General features: G+C 31.4%; 1 protein-coding gene across 2 annotated transcripts in view; it reads right to left on the bottom strand.

Annotated features, from left to right (window-relative positions):
- Positions 1–16,284, bottom strand: part of EPHA3 (EPH receptor A3) — a 323,316-nt gene that overhangs the window by 32,735 nt on the left and 274,297 nt on the right. For both annotated transcript variants that reach the window (XM_006926248.1, XM_015600167.1), the window contains exons 12-13: positions 13,918–13,979; positions 11,956–12,165 (exon numbers count right to left, since the gene is read on the bottom strand). In XM_006926248.1, coding sequence (XP_006926310.1) covers positions 11,956–12,165; positions 13,918–13,979 — 272 coding nt within the window. The remainder of the gene's footprint in view (positions 1–11,955; positions 12,166–13,917; positions 13,980–16,284) is intronic.

Below are 16,284 nucleotides of genomic sequence, written 5' to 3'. Positions count from 1 at the left end.
ACCAAAACCGGGTAAAGATAACACAGAAAAAGAAAACTACAGACCAATATTTCTCATGAACACAGATGCAAAAATCCTAAATAAGATACTAGCAAACCAAATACAGCAACATATGAAAAAGATTATATACCATGATCAAGTGGGCTTCATCTCAGGGGCATTGGGATGGTTCAACATATGCAAATCAATTAATGTGATATACCACATAAACAAATTAAAAAATAAGAATCATATGATCATATCAATAGATGCAGAAAAATCCTTTGACAAGATACAGCATTCATTTATGATCAAAACATTCTACAACATCAGTATAGAAGGAAAGTATCTTAACATTATAAAGGCCGTATATGACAAACCCTCCACCAATATTATACTTAATGGTAAAAAACTAAAAACCTTTCCTCTAAGATCAGGAACAAGGCAAGGCTGTCCAATATTGCCACTGCTATTCAATATAACATTGGAGGTCCTAGAAAGTGCAATTAGGCAAGAGAAAGATATAAAAGGCATCCGAATAGGAAATGAAGAAGTCAAATTTTCACTATTTGCAGATGACATCATTCTCCATTTAGAAAACCCTAAAGACTCCACAAGGACACTACTAGAAACAATAAGCATATACAGTAAAGTCTCTGGATACAAAATCAATGTTCAAAAATCCACAACATTCCTATACTCTAATAATGAAGGATCAGAAAAAGTGGAAAATATTCCTTTTGCAATTGCAACAAAAAGAATAAAATACCTAGGAATATTTTAACGAAACATGTGAAGGACCTATATAATGAAAACTACAAGACCCTATTAAAGGAAACTGAAGAAGTTATAAAGAAATGGAAAGATACTCTGTGTTCTTGGATTGGAAGAATAAACATAGTTAAAATGACAATATTACCTAAAGCATTATGGAGAGTTAATGCAATCCCCATCAAAATTTCATCAGCATTTTTTTAAAGAAATAGAACAAAAAAATCATCAGATTTGTATGGAAGCACAAAAGACCCTGAATTGCCAAAGCCATCCTGAGAAAAAAGAATGAGGCTGGATGCATTGCTCTGCCCGACTTCAAATTTTATAATACAAAGTGACAGTAATCAAATGGCATGGTATTAGCAGCAAAACACACACATGGACCAGTGTAATAGAATCGAGAGTCTAGAAGTAAACCCATATCTATATGCGCAAATAATTTTTGACTAAAAAGCCAAAAACATACAGTGGAGAAAGGAAAGCCTCTTCAATAAATGGTGCTGGCAAAATTGGAAGGTCACCTGCAAAAGAAAGAAATTAGACTGTTGTCTATCACCACACACCAAAATTAATTAAAAATGGATCAAGGACCTGAATATAAGACCTGAAACAATAAAATGCATAGAAGAAAACATAGGAGCTAAACTCAAGGACTTTGGTCTTAAAGAGGATTTTATGAATGTGACCTCAAAGGCAAGGGAAGTAAAAGAAAAAATAAATGAATGGGACTACATCAAATTGAAATGTTTATGTACAGGAAAAGAAAACAAAAAGGCAACCAACCAAATGGAAGAAGACATTTACAAATAATATCTTTGATAAAGGGTTAATATCCAAAATATATAAGAACTAATACAACATAGCAACAACAATAAAATAATCCAATAAAAGAAATGGGCAGAGAACTAAATAGACACTTTTCCAAGGAAGATATACAGATGGGCAACAGATATATGAAAAGATACTCAACATCCTAGTTATAAGGGAAATGCAAGTCAATACCACAAAAAGTTACCATCACACTTGTCAGAATGGCTATTATAAATAAGACAAGTAAAACAAGTGTTGGAGAGGAAATGGAAGAAAGGGGCCCAAGGACATGTAAATTAGTGCAGCCACTATGGAAAATAGTATGGAGGTTTCTCAAAGAATTAAGACTAGAGCTACCATATGACTCAGCAATATCTTTTCCAGGTATCTACCCAAAAACATTTGAAAAAACTTACTCATAAAGACATCATACCCCTATGCTCATTGCAGCATTATATACAATACCCAAGACATGGAAACAACCTAGTTTTCTTTGGATAGCAGCATTATTCACAGTGGCCAGGACATGGACCAGCCGAAGTGTCCTATGATAGATGATTGGCTAAAGAAGCTGTGGCACATATATACAATGGAATATTACTCAGCTATAAGAAGAGATAAAATACTGCCATTTGCAACAACCTGAATGGACCTTGAGATAATCATGCTAAGCGAAATAAGCCAGATTGAAATCATGCTAAGCGAAATAAACCAGATTAGGTTTATATCCACTTATATGCAGGATATAAACCTAAAAGCATCAAATGAACAGGACAAACAAAGACTTAAGGACATGAACTATGGACCAGTGGTTACCAGAGGGTAGTGGTTGGGGGATGGAGGGGAGAGGTAGACGGGTAAAGAGGGTCAAATATAGTAGGGGAGGGTGAGGATGAAGTGGATAAAGGGGATCAAATATATGGTAGCTAAAGGAAACTGAACTTTGGGTGGTAATCACACAATAGAATATATAGATGTCAAACCATAATGTACTCTTGAAAATTATATAATTGTATTAACCAATGTTACCTCAATAAACTTAATAAAAAAATACCTACCAAACACATCCTTCACTGGGCTATCCAAAAATTTGAGTGTGATGAGACAAAATTGTGCCATCACTTAGCATACTTTTTCTTGCCACAGTAAAACTATTCTAATGAAATTGTTATTAATGAGCTATAACTTGAAAGCATTTATATATCTACATGTAAGCTCCCCAGATCTTTACGTATCTAGAAGCCTTCAGTTGCCTAGAGCAAACCCAGAATCACAGCATAAGAAGTATGTCTAAAAATCTCAATTGCAAAGAGATCACCAATCTAAATTTAACAGTATCAGAAGTTAATGTTTGTCCCCCATATTTGCAATGCTAAACCTAGAGCCAGTTCCTCCAAGTGCTGATGTTTCATCTATTTATAGTACATTAATTGGGGATGCAGGGAGATTTATAATCATTTGTTCCATTTGGATTTTAAAGTTTAGAGATAATAAGGAGTCTTGATTTCTGGGCTCAGCTTTGACCCTACTACTTAATTTCAGCCGTTTCTTAACCTCTCTTTGCGGATTTCTTGTCATTCACAAACTGAGTGTCGTGGGAAACATAAAACCTGGCTTTATGTTGTCTTATCTGTCTCTAACAGATGTGCTGACTTATGAATGTTAGCTCTTACAACTTTCAAATTTCCATCTTAAACCTACATGAATATCAAAGATGCTGACATTTTCAATGTCAATTATTTTGGACTCTAAAACATGATCCTAACTTTGGACTAACCTGTATATCTATTAAGTAATTTACTTCTATAGAATTCTTACAAAAAAGTTAAAGGAGAAGAATAAAATGGAGCAAGTAATGATGCTAAGATTCTCAGCAGAGGCATACATAACTGCTAAACTCTAATCCAGGATTAAAATAGTCCAAAACCTTGTTCACTTTGGCCAGAAACAGCAGTTAGAGCAGGAATCACATAGTAGACCTGTTCTCAAAAGATCTTGCAATTCAGTTCTCTAAGTTTAATGAATTTAGACAGTTCGAATGAGATATTTGGCTAAAAGCCTGGTATTTTTTCAGGCATTGAAATGAACAGCTCATTTACTATGTGCTAGGGGGTTTCAAATCTTGATTTCTAAAGAAAGAGAGTGTAATTGCTGAACTCTGTGAACACTGAGGCATATCTCATATCTGCTTTAGTTTTTTGCTAATTATATGTACAAATCTCTCCCTGCTGATTTAGGAAATACTTTGCTGATCCACAGTTCATATTGCCTGCCTGTGAACTCTGTCAGGTCATACTTAGAGTGACAAAGGGCTTTAGAGAGTTTTTCTTCGTAAACCTAAGTAATTGAGTATTTAACCTGGAAGCAAATATTGGCTTCTTGGGTTAGAAGTGGAACTATAGAAATAAATCATTTAACTCAAGGATCCAGTATCAATCTACTGTCAGGAACTAAACTTCAGTCATTGTAGAACAACAGTAGACAACAAGGTGAAGGACGATCCAAGAAGACTCCCAGGGGAAGCGTCTATTCTAATCCTCAGTAGTTCAAATCTAAAAGCCATTGAGAGAATCGTTTCAGCAGATGTTTGATTGCCACAGAGATCAGAGATGAATGATCTCCTACGTAGCAAAAGCCCACTCCTTGAACTTTTGAGATTTTTCAATATTATGAGAATAGCTTAAGAATTTCTTGAAATACAAGAAAATCTTCACATTGCATTCTAGGTAACTCTATGTCTATCTAGGAAATAAAATACAAATAAAGAACATTTCTGTTACATTGAAGCTTTACATAATACAATATAAAATTAGGTCATCTGATATATAATGTCTATGCAACAAAAGCAATGCAAACATTTAAGGATAAGGCTAAACATATATCCTAATATGAGTATAGGTACTTTCAAAATTCAATGAAGTTTTAAATGCTAAACTTTTTGTTTTATATATAATTAATCCCTTATTTATTTTTTAAAGGTCATGGAAATTCATTTGAAAGTCTGAATTTTAAGCACTCTGAACACAACTTGCCAAGGAAGCAATATTTTAAACAAATAAGTCAGAAAGGTCTATTCAATATAGCAGGGGTATTATATATTTATAATAAAAATGATGAAATAGAAATATGTTTATTTTAGTAATCAATCAAAGAAAAGTTCATAATTTGAGTAGGCTTGATTTGTTTAATATTATAATTAAAAGTAAGGAAAACTGAAATAAGTTGAGAATCTCATAAATATCTGTTGCGACGTTTCTGATTAGACATCATGCCCATGGTTCCCTTGTATATCTATGTCTGGTAAATAGCTGATTGAAATATGGAACAATTCCAGAGCTATGGCTAACAAATGATAGAAATGGATCTGAACCATAACATGTAGAAGTATGGTTAAAAAAGGGAGATAGGACAGGAATGAGTCAAATTATTAGCCATTCCAGACATCCAGTGGTAAAATCGGATTAGGGTGTCATGACTGCTGTCCCCTCTAATACCAAAGGGATTTGGGGCTGATCAGTGGCTTTAGGGTACATGGGAAACACAGTGTATGCTGTGTCATCACATATTTGAAAAAGTGGTATATTCACAAGTGAACTGTAAATAATTTCAGAAAGTGATTTTTACTAAGCTTCCAGGAATCACAACACTAAGGACTGTTATCAGTCACCGTTAGCCTGTTTTTTTTTTTTTTCTAAGTTAGATCATTAATCTAATTTGTACACTTGAAAAGTGAGCCTGTTGGAACCAGAGCAATGATTAAAACTATTTTATTAAATTGAAAATTAGTTAAAGGAAAATGAATCTGGTTGTCTAATCTTGATATATCCATTATTTGCTCCTTCATGTTCACCAATTCTCTGCTCTAACATCATTTTATCAGGGAAGACTTTCTCTGATCATCCTAAATTAACACCCCCTGCACACTGTCCACATTCCTAATCTTCTCTGCCTTGCTATGCCTTTACTTGTTTGCTTATCATCTGAATTTCAAACTAGAATGTAAGCTCATGAGGTCAGGGCTTTGTTTTATTTATCTCTGTATCCTCAGATCTTAGAATAGTGCCCAGTATATCGTAGGCACTAAAATACGTGTTGAATGAATAAATAATGAATTTTAGAGAAAATAGTTTCTGCTAGAGACTGTGTATATTTTTACATTCAATCTCCTCACTCACTCCTGTGTTCTACTCCAAAATTATAGTTGTGATTTTTCCCCATATAAATCTGGATAGATTATTTTCACATGTTAAAATGTTCCTTCTACCCATCTCTCTGAAATGAAAAATACTAGAGTTCATTAAATTTTAATGCAACATTGATAACTGAGATTACTAAATCTTCTAAAGTTTTCTGATTTTTGAACATGTGGCTTTACTTTGTGAAGCTACATAAGGCATATTCATACTCATCATAAGAGAGTAGGGAATAAATTCATGATTGACATTATTTAATTTTGTTTGAAGCTTAAAATACATTACTGTATGAAGGCTACCGATTAGATATTTACTTATTGCTTTATTTTCATTCATGTGTGAATGACATGTGATGTATATTATTAATCAAAAAAAATGTAGTTGTCTTTTTGTATCTCACCAGTTTTTGGTGTACAAAGTTTTTAGTCTTGAGATCCTGCAGAGCAAAGGCTCATATTTTCTGTTCTTGGAATGAAGTTATCTTAAACAGGTGTATTTAACCACTTAGATTTTAACTTCTTGTTTAGCCACTTTTTTTTTTTTAATCTTGAAAATAACATTGGATAAGACAAAGCTGTCCTAGAATATTTCTGGCACTAACTTCGAAGAGTCAGAGAGGTAAAAAATTAAATGTTATTATGTAAAATAAAGTTTTTTTCTCCTGTTACTTAACACACAATGTCTGTGATAACTTTTCACTTAATTTTATTTTCTAAAAATTAAATAAGGTGTTACATGGCCATTGGACAATGTGAAAAAAGGCAGAACATTTTCATCTAATATAAAAACTGAATTGGTTATCGCTGCATATGCATTTTCTAAGCAGAAATAAAAAGAAAAATATCTAATAGTGATGAACATAACCCAAAACAAATCATTTGGTTTTCTCAAATTTCTCAAATTAGTTTACATGGTAATTATGCCTCTAAAATGAATCTGGGGACTCGAGAATTAGATTTGTTTTATGGAACACAAAATATAAATAAGATAAAGTCTGCATTTTTTTTCTGACATTCTCTAATTTTGTGTAAAACAAGCAAATTGAGCACTATTATGTTAGGATTTTGTATATCATCTATTTCAACACATAAATATAAGAATGCTCATTTGCACAGATGCATTCATAAATAAAAATTGCTAACCTATTTAAAATGAAATTTGATAAGAGGAAAAATTGAAAAATTATTCAGCAGCAAAGAGTTCTCACCAGTAATATCATGGTTCTATTAGAATGAAATAAGATAAGTAGTGCAGTGAAGAAAAGAGGAAACATGTCATAATTCTACTTTGAAATTAACATGATGGGAAACCAAAAAGAGAGAATTCATTTTTTTATTTGTTTATTTGTTTTTCTCAATTAAAAATTCTTTCATGGTTTTTGCAGAGCTAAATGCTCCAATCACATTCATCCCAAGTAAAACCCTGGGCCTTCCACGATGATTTGCAAGCTTTCGTATGCAGCTGCAGTTATGCTTCAAGGCTTTTCTTCAACATGTTACATCATGCAGTGTCATAAGACAGATTCTATATCATTTAATAAACACTAAAATACTTATTCAGATTTTTAGGTGATTTTTTAAAGATAAAATATCTATAACAGAGGTTCTCAAGATGTCATCCAAGCTTTCTGGGTGTCACTAAGAGCACTTCCGACGGTCTGCAAGATTGAACTACTATTTTCATAATAATATTAAATAAAACATTATAGCTGTTCTCATTCTCAAAACCTCATGAGTATACAGAGGAATTTTACAAAGGTTACAGAATGAATAATAATATTATATAATGGAACGTGTCAGTGTTTGGAATTTCTGCATAACACAGTAGTGAGAAATGAGAAATAACAAGAAGTGAATATTGAAATTAATTCTGTTTTCCTATCTAATATCTTAATAAAAAGGAGAAAACAACAAAAAAAAAGGAGCATATTATTACCTTAGCTGACTCTGTCTTTTCAGACGTACTATTGAGGATATAAAGAAGAAAAACTTATAATACACTTAAGACAGTACCAAAAACACATAGAGAAATGTCTACTAAATTGTTTTAAGACTAAGCATTTTCTCAACTCTTCAGATGCTCCATCCAGCTTAAAAAGTTTAAATAGAAATAGTTCATATAATTTCTATTCTGCTCTTCTACTCTGCCTTACAGACCACGGAGATGTTTTTAAAATGAGAACGGTAGACACCATACATTCACTCAGTGTTGCTGAATCAAGTGCCTTTCATAATTCCTTACAGCTAAAGCTGAACAAGTGGCTCCTAGAGCAAATTAAGACAGAAACATCACTGGAGGCAAAAATGAGAAAACTAAAGTTATTCTATTTTAGGTACATCATCAAAAGGCAGGATTCCTTATAGAAGAAAATAATTCTGGGAAAAATAGAGGGCAGAAGGAAAAGAGGAAGATCAAATTTGAGATGGATTGACTCTATTAAAGCAGCCATAGACATGAATCTACAGGAGCTGAGGAGGACTATGGAGAACAGGACAGTGTGATTACCACTTATTCATAGGGTGCTCAGCAGTAGGAGTAAATTAACCACTCTAACACACACATAAAGGCAATACCTTTCAGAGGCAATTGGGAAAGTTTTAATACATTAAGGAAACAAATGCTAGTTTCTGAATTGAAGTGATACTAGGTGAAATGTGTTAAGTAAGTGTGACGAAAGTAACTTGACTGGTAAAGCAGATTAACCAGAATGTGTTTATTCAAAAAGAATGACTTGGTATCCACATTCTTAAATGTTTTTCTGAAATAACTGTAATTATAGCATGCTAAGTCAAATAAATAAGCCGGATGTCTAAACTGGATAATACTGATTTTGTTTAAAAAAAAAAATAGACTTTACTATACAACAATGTGCTACTTCTCTTATTTATTAACTATAAGCTTACTGAAACCAGTGATTTCATCTTAGTCAAGTCTGCTTCCCAAAACACTATATACTTAAAAACTTCTGAATGATGGTATCATTCATTCACATTTTAGTTTTAAAGATAATTTTAAAAGGGGAACTCCCAAAACATTTTGTTCAATAGCAGTGTTCCTGCAGTAATTATAAGTTCCCTAGAGACAACTTAAGATGGTGACACTCATTTAATTGTTTTAGTGTGTTGGTTTAAAAAACAAAATAGCAGTCCTAATACTTTATAACCATACTTCATATTTTAGAGTACATTATAAAATTATTGCATCAAACAAGGCTTATTATGGAAGACTAAAAGAGAGTGAACACTAAATAGCTATTCATTGGTAGTGAATGAGCCCCTTTGGTCTGTGTGGTTTTTAAGGATCTTCTAAGAATGAAACATAAATGCAAATAGCCTTTTGTACTTTCACTTCATAAATGCTAAAGAGGAATTTTGACACAGCAACACCTCTTTTTTTTGTACTTCTGGATCCCTTGGTCCTGAAAAATAACAATCAGTATAAACAAAGCTCTGAAAGTTAGCCCAAATTCTCCAGGGAGCAGATGGTCTAGATTTGGATGGGTCTTTCAAGTTTCTACAAGAGAAATCATTTCTTTGAGTACCTTAGAAATCAAGACCAGTATTGAGAACAGGGTGCCCTCATTTAAAAATGTGATATGGCATAGGAATTAGAGGCCAACTGAATTATCAGAAATTGAGTATTACAAATAAAGGCCTTTTTATCAAATATTTTTTATTAAAACTGGAACTATTTCTTGGATAAAGTTGTAACAACAAGGACAATGCCAGCAAGAATGATACTTTTCATGGAGTATGTTAAAAGTGCATAGCAGCAGAAGGTGATGAAAGATATCTTTAGAATGCAGAGTAGCAGTGAATAGAATAAAAAGCATTTTTGGAGACAATATGCTGCATATGTTGTTTTCTGGGATGATAATTTAGTCATAAAAATGATGCTTTGCTACAGAATGTTGGCTGACTAATTTTTCTTGAGATCTGAGAAAGAGTACTAAAAAGCACAAGATATTTACCCATGTTTTGCAATTCCATAAAGTTTTCAGAGCTGTGTAGTCATAGTCGCTGTTATAAATTAACTAGCTGCTAGATATAAAATTGTCTTTTATGTCTCTTGTTCTTAAACTCATGAACTGTATCCCTAGGAATACAACATTTTTATGCACAATACATTTAAAAAATACTTAGATTAATGAAGACAATGAATCCACTATAGAATCTAACTGGAAATGGGAAATGCAAACAAGGGTGTAATGTATGAAGACATAAGGAGGCTTCCAACATATGTAGGAATATCTCTGGAATATTGTGTTTCTGTATTTCTGTGACTCTATCACTATGGTGTTTTTTTTGTAGATGAAATGCAGTTTGGCATATGGGTCTCTTTCTCAGAGTGTGGTATTGCTACCATGTGACAATCTTGGTGGTCACTTAATGGAGTTGTTGAGATTGGTAATTTCAGAAAAGAATAAGTTTTTTGAAAAAATTTTAATCAGGAATTAACTTTTAGAATTAAACAAGAAGAAAACAGCAGAAATTGACTAAAAAACTAGGCCATTTTCTTAGCTGGTGAGAATATGGAGGAACAGGCTTCTTTATATTGCATCTTGCTACTAGGAGTGAAAATCTATAACAAACTATAATGAAAACAATTGGGTGATTCATACTTCAAAATCCTTACATAGTTGCATGTATTTCAACTCAGCAATTTTTTAATTCTAGAAAATTATATTGAAGAGATAATCATGGACAGACATGAACTATATATCAGAATGTAAATCACAGTATTGCTAATAATATCAAAACATTGAAATTCTGTCTAATAGTAATTTGGATAAATAAATTCTGTACATGAAAAAATAGAGTACTATACACTAATGATTCTGTAAACACATATCTATTATCTAGAAATTTCTACGTTTTTTATGTTAAGTTAAAAAGGGTGGATTATAAAACAACATTAAATTTATATGTAAAAATACTCGATTTATTGACAAAAGGAAATCATTTTATATATGAATATATGTATAGCATGATATTATTTTGGGGGATTATATTCACAATTGGTAATCATTTACAGATGAAAATGTGTAAAATTTTTCAAAAGGATAACATTAAAATGTTAAAGCTGGTTATCTTTGGATAGTATCATAAGTAATGAATATTATATCTTTTTTTAAATATCCTGCCATGAAAAAAAAATTACCTAAAGAAATAAGATTTTAAAGAACCTGCCAATAAATATATAACAAAATAATCAAATATAGTTTGAATTAAAAGGATACAAATTGAAACATGTAATTGCTCACAATAACAACTAAATACTAAAAATAATGATAATGTCTAGTTGTATCATGAGGATAGTGAAGTGCACTTTTAAAATAGAAGAAACTCTTTGACACAGAAAATCCACTTTTAAGAATACATGGTTGGTAAATCATCAGACTCATACAATTATAAATACAAGTGGATCATTTACTCATTTGTATAAAATAATGAAAAACTAGATATAATAATAATTTGCCCACTAATTAGAGGTTTGTTAAAAAAAATGCTACGACCAGAAATTAAAATACATCAAACTGCTAAACATGAAAATAAAGATTATCAACAATAAGCTGTATTCAAGTAGTATACTACTAAAGAGAAAAAAAGGCTAAACATTGGTATTATAAATAATCCTATTCTAATTATGTATCCACGCATATGTGTGTGTGTATATATGCGGGAAAATCTGGAAAAATTCACTCACAAATTTACAAATGTTCTTTGTGGGTGGCGCAACTATGGACGACTTTTCTCCTTTTTATTGCTTTGTTTTGAAATCTTTATAATACAAACGTGTAGCTTATGTAGATATTAATTTAAAAATGCTTAACAACTATGTATAATTGGATGAGAGTCCTGATAATTTATCCAATCTACTTAAAGGTGGCTCAACCATGATGGAAAAATAGTAAATATAAAAATATCAAGACTTCAGACATGTGAGAATTTTGCTGCCTTTTTGAGAAAAGCAATAAAATCATTGGGATTTCAGAATTAAAATCATTACCAGCCTCATGAACAGTGATCATCTATTTTCCCAGATATGTAACAATATTTAAATGTTAAAGAATAAATTTCTTTTTGGAGAAGATATAAATGACAAAGCATTGTGAAGAATGATTTCTACCTACTTGCAAATCAACATAATACAAAGTGGAAAATAGAGATAAAAGGAGAAAACAAACTCAGTTACTCACTCTTGTTGTGTAAGCAGCTTCTGGGTCATCTTCTAGAACGCGTGAAAGTCCAAAATCAGAAACCTTACACACCAAATTGCTGTTGATCAAAATGTTCCTAGCAGCGAGGTCTCGGTGAACATAGCCCATATCTGAGAGGTACTTCATGCCAGATGCTATCCCCCGAAGCATCCCCACCAGCTGGATGACTGTAAATTGGGCATCATGTTTCTGGGAAGTATTTCAAATGTACAGTTAAGATGTGCTGCTATTTCTTAAAGATATATCTTGGTTAAAATCTCACACACTGAATTGTAACAAGACCAAGTAGGTACATTCTAGGTTTAAGTACTCTAGCCTAACAAGATATTCGAATCTGAATGGATACAAGGCTAAAACAAAAATAGCATAAATGCTGAATTACTAAATACTTTGTAACAAGAAGAATCTTAATATTCTTTGTCTAGAACTTTCTCAGTGTTTATTTGGCTTACTAACACCTCTTAATAACTTCAAGAACAGAAAAATGAAATGGATCCTGTGATTATTTAACTTTTTTATTCATTTGATTCTTCCTTCTAGGTTCCTGTATAATTCATTAATTGCTTCAAATAAGGGTGATGTTACATATTTATTACAAATAATTAGTTCAAAATTAGTCAGAAATATTTACTAATATATAAATAGATGTTTTTCTATACAACCCTGAGTTATGGGTCACAAAATAGAAACAGGAGATAAAATTAGAGTCCTGGATTTAGAAAAAGCTTCCACTACTTGGATTAAAATAAAAACATATGGTTCATATGATAGATAAGCAAATAGATGGATAGATAGATACATACATATATAAATAGAAAAATTTAAAATTTCATATGTAGTTATATCTATGCAAACTACTTTAAAAATATATAGTATTATTGTTTTAATTATCTAATATGGAAAATGTTTCTGAAATATGTTTGTGAAAATAATTGCTAATAAAATTTATAATGGACTCATGAATATTAAAATTAAGAATATCAATTTTCATTCATATAAAATTTAGAATTTTCTTCCATGATAATGAATTGTAGTATCTATCTATCTACCTATCTATCGCCTACCTATCTATCTATCTATCTATCTATCTAACACTTATTCCATATTATTACATTCCAAACTGTTTAAGCTATACATATCTATATATCGATCTCCTTCTATATCTATCTACCTCTATATCTATCTATCTATCTATCTATCTATCTATCTATCTATCTATCTACCTACCTACCTACTTACCTACCTACCTACCTATCTACCTACCTATCTATCTATATATTTCTACTTACATAGTGCTGAAAGCACCTTGAGGACAGGGTCAATATATTTTTTTATTCCTTGCAGTGATTGGTGATTGGCCATGTCTCATACTCTATAAACTTTTTGTATGTTTCTGAACATATTTGTTCTAAAATGATATATCTGAATTGAGAATACTTTGGCATTATAGCACAAGCTTACTATCTGAGTGGATGGCACGAGGTGAGATGGTCTTCTATCTTATAGTAGTTGAGGTTACTTTATATAAAGAAAAGAGAATCTTTCCTACATCAATGTTATGTATGTCTTACTTTAGGACTATTTTTTTGATTATTGTGAGTCCTGGCACTATGTGAGTCCTGGCACTACAAAAAAGCTGAAGACAATTGTGAGTCCTGGCACTACAAAAAAGCTGAAGACAATTGCACAAATTTGTTTTAAAAATATAAACCATTTACATTTAGATGCTTCAAGACAAAGATTCAAATTTACAGTCTTCCTCTTGCTACTTAGTCCCAGAAAATTTTAGTTTTACTTTAACCTTTGATTACCTAATTGTCTGGCAAAATATCAGAGGCTGTCTCCAACATCATTTTTAGTAATTTATTCCATATTTATATATGCATGCATAGATAGAGAGAGATAAGAGATCTACGTATGTATACAAAATCTTCTACTTACGCGTAAGAAACTGTCCAAGGAACCATTTTCCATGTATTCTGTAACAATCATAACTGGTTTACCTAGATATATGGTAAATAATAAATATATAATCATCAGTAGTGGTCAACAAATATGCAAGAAACATATATAATACTTTGATACAGCCAATGAATTAAAAAATGTAAACACTTTCCCTGTTTTCCCAATTTTGTAAAGTTGCAATTAAAAAGAAAAACTAGACTTTGATAGAAAATAAATCACTTTTTAAAAAATTAAAGATTGGTTTTCAGAACAAGAGCCCATAACCTATTATATCTAAATTGGCTTATTTGTCATGGCTTTTCTAGAACAAAACATATAGCCCTTTCTTCCCTTTAATTGCATCTTTAGCTGATTTACAAAATCAGGTATTTCTGCCTTCAAGCCCTAGATAGAGCTGGGAAATCCACAATCATTTGTACTCTCTACAGGTATTTACCTATGTGCTAGTTGTTCTCTTGTGCTGGTTAGTCAGAAGCAGGTAAATTAAAGTCTCTACCTTAATGGATTTTATATGTGAATTATACAAACAATTAAGTCTAATAATTATAACAATTTTATCTGTATTAAAATAACACATTAGAAATTATAAAATGCATGCTATGTTTAAAAGGAAAATGAAATTAAAATGGCTGTTGGCAGTAATTTGTAATAATCATTTTGGAAATACATAGCTTTAAATACCATTAAACCTTTTAACAAATATTTAGATATATTTATATAGCACTTATTATGTACAAGATGCTGGTTTAATTATTATATATATACATGAACTTATTATTATCATTTCCTTTTTATACATGAGAAAACAGATATACAGAGGGTAATTAACTTATTCAACATCATACACTAATAAGTTATAAAGCTAAGAACTGTAAGCTTATCACAGTATTCTGTGACTTTTGGAAATTTGTACTGAGGGAAACATCTAAAATATGAAAAAAAACATTAGAAATAAAGGTGCTAAATATACAGATATATGTAGATCTACTAATAGAACAAATGTTTAACTATAGGTAATAATATAGGCAATTGTTGGGTATCAATTCTATGGATTTTTCTGAATTAAGATGACTGAATACTGTAGCACCTTAAGCAATTGTTACAATATAATGCTATGTGAACAAAGTTGAAAATATAACTACATATGTTATACTAACAACTTGAAAAATAAGTAATGCAAAAAACCAGATTTCTAAAAGAAAATGACATATAAAAAAGGATATTTTTTATATACAGGAAACACTAGTAAAATTTTTTCATGTTTAGAATAATACAACATTACATTAGTACTTGACATATAATACATCGCTTTGTCTTCACATCATTTTATGTTGTGGTGATATGCATTATTTCCGTTTTACTGTTTCCTCATATGAAAGTGTTGTGGATTAAAGAAACTTGCTGAGGTCACATGATTAGCTAGTACTCTAGCAGATATCCCAACATGGTTGCCTTTGATTTCAAAGCCTATGTCCTCTTCATACCCAGAAGATCTGAGTTAAGTCTTAACTGAGTACTGATGGAAGAGCTTGAGCAAATAATAGATTTTAAACATCCATACATGCCTAAATGTAGAGTGCACATAATTTTTCCTCATATGTTCCTTCTATAGCATGAAGGTTAGTTTGCCATTCTGATGATAGAAAATAGCTTCTTTTGATAGCTTTTTTTTTTCACAAGTGTAAACTCTTAATTCATGCTGGTTGTGAATCGTGGCTTAGTATTGTGAAGGTTATACTTGCTACATTTAGTACTTGAATGTATCCCAAGCTATATGTCTTATTTTTTAAAACGTGAGGAAAATTATTTAAATTTTATAAAATTTTTCAGATAATTTTCATATATGTAACAATTAATTGATATATCAATCTCTTTGTCTTTAAGACGTTGATTTAGCTATATATTTTGAGTAACACATCATATATATCTAGTTAATCTGGTACTGTCTGAAAAATTGCTTTAGCCAAAACCTTAAGCCTCCAGAACTTGCTTCTTCAAAATTCTAATTAAGCTATGACTTGACAGTATTAAGGAGGAAAGGGAAGCTTCAACATTTATCCTGAACTGGTAAATTTCATGCCTAAATACTGGTCCCAGAGACCTGACCTGTAAAGAAATGAATAGATGAATAAATGAATTAATCAAATCCTGAATATGCATGTTCTCCATAAATCACTATCAATTTCTATGTTCCTTCCCTAAATACAATTCTAGGAAGAATAATATCTAACAAAATTCAGTGCATATCTTGAATGTAGTCACAGATATTTTGTCTCATATAGCCAACTCTCAGTTACAGTGGCCAGTTACTGTGTTTGTATACAGTACTACCCAGACCTTTGC

This window comes from Pteropus alecto, unplaced genomic scaffold, assembly GCF_000325575.1.
Source record: "Pteropus alecto unplaced genomic scaffold, ASM32557v1 scaffold239, whole genome shotgun sequence".
Lineage (NCBI taxonomy): Eukaryota > Metazoa > Chordata > Mammalia > Chiroptera > Pteropodidae > Pteropus > Pteropus alecto.
Note: the sequence above shows the minus strand (reverse complement) of the source record. Positions and strands in the feature narration are given on the sequence as shown.